The 7,917-nt window shown below is 30.0% G+C and overlaps 1 protein-coding gene across 1 annotated transcript; it reads right to left on the reverse strand.

Moving 5' to 3' along the window:
- Window positions 1-490: 490 nt before the first annotated feature.
- On the reverse strand, window positions 491-3,421 carry LOC130946055 (annexin D3-like). The gene is made up of 5 exons (XM_057874735.1): window positions 3,146-3,421; window positions 2,297-2,527; window positions 1,622-1,834; window positions 765-833; window positions 491-700 (listed from the first exon to the last, which is right to left on the reverse strand). The coding sequence occupies exons 1-5, from the start codon at window positions 3,419-3,421 to the stop codon at window positions 491-493; spliced, it is 999 nt and encodes a 332-aa protein (XP_057730718.1).
- Between the last annotated feature and the right edge of the window lie 4,496 nt (window positions 3,422-7,917).

Below are 7,917 nucleotides of genomic sequence, written 5' to 3' on the forward strand. Positions count from 1 at the left end.
CATTGTCTTCTTAGCAAAATTTTTTGTATCAGCCTTTCAGCAGAATTAGTTCCATTTTGTTTTGTGCAAATGTCACTAGTTGAATTCTGAGAGACACCAATTCTCTAGGAGTGAAACTAGCTTCATCCTCATTCTCTAGAAGATGCATCTCCATGTCTATCTAATTCGAAAGGTCAATAGTACCTCCTCCTCCTTGAAAATCAAGGGCATCTAGTAGTATTATTGGGTATCTGTGAAAGAAAACATAAGTCCTAGTAGTAGTAGTTAATGTTGTTAAAAATAAATGCGCTCGATGGATGCAAGGGCTACGTTTATTATTGAATATCGTACACTTGAATATCCTTTGACCTGAGTTTCTCGCAAGATTAATTAACCCCAAATCCATACTTTAATTAAAATGTCCTTACTTATATTGAATAAGTATTTTATTATTATTCATTGTGCAATCTACAAGGAAATTGAATGTTGAACACCATGATATCCATCAAGATTATTCAAGAGGATCTTTCCCCATCAAAGTCATCAAGAAATTTTGATAGCTTCCTGAGGTATCTCCACAGATATCTTTTACAAGGTTGGAGTGAAACATGGCAGCATATTCAATTTCTATTTTCAACATGTCAACTTCTGCTCTACTCACAATTGCTCTGTTCAGCGATTCTTCATCGGTTCCAATCCCAATCATAGATTCTCTTATAACCTGTTAAGGATTCTTTTTAATTTATTATTCTTAACAATAAATAATATTATTACAAAGCACTCACCTTTGCAAAATGTTTTTCAGGATTGCATGTGCACCGTATTGCTGCAATTAACAGATTTTCTAAATCATCCTCGCCACAATTTGCTATGTCCTACAAACAAAGAAAAAAAAATCAAACGTGCATCTAATAAGTAATGTGCTTTTATAAATACCAACATGGATAAATATCTACTCAATTTAATTACATAACTAACTATCTTTTGGTTGATATTAATTTTTTTAAATTATATTTTTACTTTTTTTTTTTATCTCTTTCTTCTTCTTTTTCTCAACAACTCAATTTCACTCTGTCGCCTAATCACTGTTATTGTTGGCCACTTTAAATCCTAAATCCTAAAAAATCATAACTCATAAATTCTAAATTCGAAACGATAAATCCTATATTTTAGACCCTCCAAAAAATTAGTGTTAAAAAAATAATTTTACTATAAAAAAAGGTGATTAATAGTAGCTAATTAAAAAAATAAAAAATAAATAATAATATGAATGATAATAATAATAATAATAAGGTTTAATTATATTGTTGGTCCCTATAGTTTAACGAAATTTTCAATTAAATTTCTATACTTTTTTTTCTTTTAATTTGGTCCCTGCACCAATTTTTTTTTCAGTTAGGTCCCTCTTAGCAGTAATTGACTTAATTTTATAGGGATCCAACTAAAAAAAATTGGTGCAGGAACTCAAATAAAAGGAAAAAAAGTATAATGACTTAATTAAAAAAAATTAGTGCAAAGGCTCAATTAAAAGGAAAAAAAGTACAGAAACCTAATTAAAAAATTCGCAAAACTATAAAGATCAACAGAATAATTAAACCTAATAATAATAACAATAAAAAAATAATAAATAATAATAATGAACCTGCTCCAATGAGTGGTCAAAGAGTTGTTGGTAAGTTGCAAAAGTTTCCCGGAGCTGTGAAATGGATCTGGTGGAAAGTATCCAAAGAAAGCTATCATCATCTAATCTCCTTTTCCTAATAGCTTCATGCATTTTAGATGCATCTTCCACTGCAATTTCCTTCTTTGTTGTCTCTTTTGAATGCCTGTTTGAGCTTATTAGAGCTAGCAAAGTCTGCACAAAAATATATAAAATTATAAATATCTTCATCCTTGCATGTATATTGTTAATTTGATTCATGACATTTTCAATGGCAGTAATATAATAGAACCAATAATTGTTTCTCAAAAATGCTAAATTCCACTAAAAATCAGTCATTAAATTAATTATATATGTATTTATAGATAAATATATGTGTTGAACTTATTTGTAAAATATATTTTATATTTTAATATATATTTTATATGAGTTATTAAGTTGGTAGCTGATTTTTAATATATATATTATATATATATATAGCATAATTATTGTTATTACTTTAACATGTATTTTATTCAAGTTGCAACTTTAGGAAAAGACTATATTATTTTGACTGAAAAAATTTTTTTACGTAATAATTATTACATGTTAATAAAAATCATTAAAATACAACTAAAATAATTGGGAAGAGAATTTGAGATAAGTTTATGTTCTCACCTTTTTAAGTGGCATATCATAAACACAATCTAGAATGTCCTCCTCAATTGTGCAACCATAGAGATCAATATAAGCTTCTCTCACACCATTAACATACACAGTTTTATTACCACATGCTATTTCAACCACAACTTGTAGTTCTTTAATCTTATTAGTCATAGCCTTCAATGCTTTGTTTGCCAACATTGCATGCCTTACTTCAGGTTCATGAACCCAGAGTATTAGGGCATTCTGGTGCATTTCACAAATTCTCAAGTCAGTATGAAAAAAATATCATATATAAGTAGATGAAAATAAATAGTCTAATTAGGGAATAAACTTCTAGTAATTAATTTCAACGTCTCTTTCTAAATGATCTTTTTATTTTTAGAAAAAGTATATAAGAGCAATGCTTTTTCTGAACAACGTAAATAATAGATTAAAAAAAGAAAATTAATTTTAATTTTAAAAATTAAAGTTTGAATTAATTAGGTTTTATCATAATTTTGAATTTTTTGAATCATTTTTTTCAAACGGCGTCACCTTCCATCTCTTTGCACCGTTCTCCCATTTCCTCTAACCGCCTGCCGTTCAGACCTCCGCCGCTAGGCTGTCGCTGCTGTATCGTGACTCCGGTATTTTTCACAGTTGCTGTCTCGTTATTTATTTCTTATCAATTAAGTCGGATATTCATTTCACTATGTATGCAGATGGTTCTTTTCATTCTAAAGTGGATGTTTATTTAGATATATCATTGGTAGTTTACTTGATTTGCTTGATTCTACATGCACATACTCCTTAGGATGTTCATTTTACAATGTATGTAGATAATTCTTTTCACTAAGATGTAAATGTTTATTTGGGTTATACCATTTGGGTGAACGAAGCAAAGCGGCACGCGATGGAAATGGTGAAGATACGACGCAGCAGCATGGAAGCAATGGCAGAAGTGTAGCGTTGGAGCAATGGCAAAACAAGACTTCTAGCTCGACGACGATGCCATGTCATGGAGGGGGGAAGAAAGCACACAGCGGCAGCGTCGTTTGCAGAAAGAATAGGGGTAGTGTGACACATGGAAGAAGAAGGTGTGGCAACGTTGAGAGCAGGGAGCACGATGCGTGAAAGAAGGATGTTCAGTGGAGGCATCGGTTGCAGAAAGCACAAGAGTAGCATGATGCATGGAGAAAAAGGCACAGCGACAGTACGGTGCGGTGCATAATAATGCATTGCTTCTTCAAACAGTGACGGTGGCGGTGGCGGTGAGGTGTGTTGGTGACGGCGCGACAAGCAGAGTGACTAAGGTTGTGGTGGATAAATAATGAAGTAAAATATTTTTTTGTTTTAGTCAACACATATATAATACAATCCATTATTCACATTATTTGTAGCTCCATTGTCTACTCACCAAAATTCTTACTTTTATATTCACAATTTTTTCCACCTCTTTGTTTTCTAATTAATACATTCTTAACACTAATATATATAACTTTATTTTTATGGTTGTCATAATTTAACTCTAAATTTTTAATTATAAATTATGAATTTAAAAACCTAAATTTTTACTCTTAATCCCTAAATCTCAATCATCATTTTTATAGTGAGAGTTAAAAAAATAATTTTAACAATAAAAAATTAGTTAATATTAACTAATATTTATACACTTTCGATGAAATAATACTAAAATTTCTGCAATAATCAAATGAGAATTAGATCAAATTCGAACAAGGTTAAAGTAAGGAATAAGTAAAATACATGATTTTATTAATAATGCTTGTTATCTAAGAGCCTACCTATGCATACTTAATTAATCAATTATGTACATAAAGAAAATTAAGCCTGACAACTTCAAATTACGGAAAATGCACAACCAATTGCTAAATAGATTGTGTATATATAATTATATATACACACATATATAATGCATTGTTCTATTTACATTGTCAAAAAATATTTACGCATTATGAAGTTAATTAGATTACCGATCTTTTGATATTAGAAACTTTTCAAATTCGGCATACTTAATTATCAAAATAATATAATATAATATGATTTAAAATTAGATCAATAAAATTTATATAGTATAAAGAGGTATTTTATTATTCAGTAATTTAAGCCAATTAAATTTACACGAAGTAAATATCCGCATATCCAAACATATATTTAAACAATTTTATTAGGCAATCAATTAGGATACTAGTTAACTATAACCACTGTTAGTTGAGTTAAAAAAAAAAAAAACTTTTCTTACAGAAACACTCTTTCTTTCGCACTGCTGCCTCCACCACTGTTGCCGTTCACGGCCTCGTCCATTGTCTACGTTCTCATTTGTCGTCTATGTCGCCTGCCATGACTCGTCTGCGTTGTCTCTGTCAAAGCGTCACCGTCGTTGTGGAGCTTGAGCTTTGCCGCCCTTCCGAGCCCAAACTGTTGTTGTTCGGAGACCTTACCTTGGCTACTCTCCTTCACTCCGCCACCAAGGATCGAAGACCTCATCGCTCACGCTCGTCGTCTCTCGCTGTCCGGCTACTTCTCACGTTAGCAATGTGTTTAGGTTTTGCATGTTTTTTTGTTAGGTTTTAAATGTTCTTTTTCTTTTGTTTTGATTATGGATGTTTCTTTTTTGTTTTTTGATATTTTTTTTTCAATTATTTTAGATTTTTTTTTGTTTTGATTTAAATATTTTTTTTAGAGTTTCAAATCTGTTATTCAATTATTAGTTTTTACGAGGTTCAAATTTTGGATATTTTTATTTATTATTTTGAATTTTTTTATGATTTTAGATGTTCTATTTTGTTAGATTTTGGACGTTCTTTTCAATGATTTTAGATTATTTTTAGTAGGTTTTTTTAATATTTTTTCTATAATTTTAAATGTTTCTTTTTGTTAAGTTTTGATTTGTTTTTCAATGATTACTGATATTTTTTTTTTCAACATTTTGTTATAAAATTGACTGATTCGTTAAAATATTAGCAAAATATATAGTGTTGGTTACATACACTTTTTTTCTATTTCAAATATAGTTAGTTACCTATGATCAAATGACATTTATATAACTTAAACCAAAATACATAAAATCATATGTGCCAACGAACTTTCATCGAAGTTGAACAACCACACGAGTGTAACATCAAAGAACTAGCTAGTTTTTATATCCATTAAAGACAAATAAACAAATACATTAAATTTATTTAAAATGAAATTTTATAACAATAATATATCTATGAACTTCAAGATTCTAATTCAAAATGGGTTTCATAAAAAGAGTATACACGGATGAAATGGGCTTTAATTCATACACCTATATAAAATGATTACTTGCAATTTCTTAAATATAAAATCAGAGATTCAATAAATTGCTATGCGGTTATACATGGATGCAGTCATGGTTGTAGATTTGTATAGTTGTTGCAAATGCGAGTATTGTGGCATGAAAATTGGTTTTTTATGACTTTTTATAATCTACTTTGATATGACTCACTCTTTAAGATTGTTTACAAGAATAAGAAAAAGAAAAATAAATTAGCTGGGGGTAAAAACGGAACATACTTTTAAATCACCAGAGAGTTTAGAATTGAGATCATCAAGAAGGGAGTGATTGTAGAGGTGTTGATAAGTTTCTTTCACTACTTTTATTTGCTCAGCACTCCTGTGTCCCAAAATTGACACTATTGTTTTCTCATCTCTTAAGAATGCTGTGTAAAAAAAAATAAAATAAAATAAAAACAACAAGGTTATGTTATTTGAATGTAATATTTGAACCACATTTTGTTTTCTTAAGGAAGGAGTTCAACACTAAAAAAGGGAACTTACTATAAATTAGGAAAAGAAACAAAAAAGATGTCGATGATGAATAGAACATGTTTTTATATGTAACATGAGATTCAACTCGAATGAAGCTCGATATTTCATCAAATAAAACATAAAAATAAACCAATACTATATCAAAAAATGTTATATATACATAAAATTATTCATATTTTGAAAGCAAAAATCTGATATATGTAGAGAAAGGAAAGAGTTTACACTCTGAAGCTTTTTTGAGTCGTGCACAGTCTTCTTCAGGAGGAGGCAGAAAACTTGGAAGTGGCACAATCAATGAGGCCATTTCTCTCAGAACCTTTCTTTTTTTTGGAGTTGAAGAAATTGAACCTTAACATTTTGGCATTTTGCTTATTAAATAGCTAAGTTGATTTCCAATTTTCTATTATTGCCCCTGGTTTTAAATTTGCCAAATAAAAGAGAGTTTGTTTTTATGTTATATTTGACATGCATATTTGTTCTAATGAATTGCTTTTTTTTTTTTTAATCAAATTTGTTTTAAGTTAAATTTAAATGCAACTCTCCAACCTAATTTCTAGCGAAATTCACAGATTTGACCAATGTTACTTGGGTGATTTGGAAAGTGATTTTTATGGGCCAATTATTTTAATAGCCGGGCTATAAGTGTTTTTAGTAATTAAGTCTGACCAAGTTGGCTCAAACTCACTAAAAATAACTTTTATCATACCAACGTGTATATACGCGCATTTCAATAACGTAAAATATATTTTTTTTCGTCTTTGTTTTCTTCTTTTCCGTTTTTGTTTCCATCTTTTTCTTCTTCTTCTTCTTCTTCTTATTCTTCTTTTTCTTTTTCTTCACACAAACTCTTGAGGGAACTGATTCCTTGCTTTGATCTCTATCATGTATTCTTGGACACGTACTATGAAAAAAATCTACATAACCCTTATCAAGATAGGACATGCACGAATTCAGGCGGTATCATACTTTTCAGTATTTATATTTGTATTTTTTCTTTTTTTGTTATTTTTATATTAATTTATTTATATTAAAATATTTTGGTGATGGTAATAAATATTGACCAAATATTTTATTTCTTAAGTAATTTTGATTCATTCCTTAACTTATTTGAGGTTCATTTGGATACAGAAATGAATTTGATGTGTTTTTGTTGATGATTGAGTTTTTTTAAGTGGTTGTTCAAATCTAAACTGATTTGTTTATATTAAAATATTTCAGTGTTGGTAGAGGATAATTTTCCTGAAAATTAAAAGTTGTGTAAAGCAAATTGAATGAGTAGCGGAAGGAGATTATTGATAGCTTTAAAGGTGCTACTTTGGCGTCTTTGACAAAATCTGTGACGGATATGAGTGTTAAAGGAGAAGAAAACTTATTGAAATTCAAGACGACTTTCATCTTCTTTGTCCAGAAATGGTTTTTGTTGCCGACAACAATAAGCACCGTCTCTCCGATCCATAAGCCACATGTCCTTCATGTGGAGATAGTCCGATAATAAAATTGGGCGTCTCATGTGCTGAACTTCCTGATCAAGGGGATCAAAGCCCATAGAGCAGGAGACAAACTTTCCGTTGATGGCTGTGTCTTTATATATCATAAAATCTAGAGCAGACTGCGTTGATCTTGTGATGCAATTCACTTTTCCTCTAAATTGAGCTTGAACTTCTCTGAACTTCTCGTGAGTATACACATGCTGAATTGAGCCTCTATTGGTGATTTTGTTGCACACGATATCACAGTATGAAATTTGCATCAGCAAATTCTCTCTCTCTTTACTCTCTGCTTCATAGGCAATTATCATATTACTTCACAAATTGAATCAAGGAGCTATTGCATATGATAAA

The sequence above is a fragment of the Arachis stenosperma genome, chromosome 8 (genome assembly GCF_014773155.1).
Source record: "Arachis stenosperma cultivar V10309 chromosome 8, arast.V10309.gnm1.PFL2, whole genome shotgun sequence".
Lineage (NCBI taxonomy): Eukaryota > Viridiplantae > Streptophyta > Magnoliopsida > Fabales > Fabaceae > Arachis > Arachis stenosperma.

Bases quoted from the DNA above. Each gene is read 5' to 3' on its own strand.
- LOC130946055 (XM_057874735.1), bottom strand. From the start codon at position 3,421: ATGCCTCCACTGAACATCCTTCTTTCACGCATCGTGCTCCCTGCTCTC. The intron at 2,528-3,145 runs GTATAACCCAAA...GAAATGCACCAG, and splicing joins TTGCTTCGTTCACCCAAATG to AATGCCCTAATACTCTGGGT. The intron at 834-1,621 runs GTTCATTATTAT...AATTGTGGCGAG, and splicing joins TTGACCACTCATTGGAGCAG to GATGATTTAGAAAATCTGTT.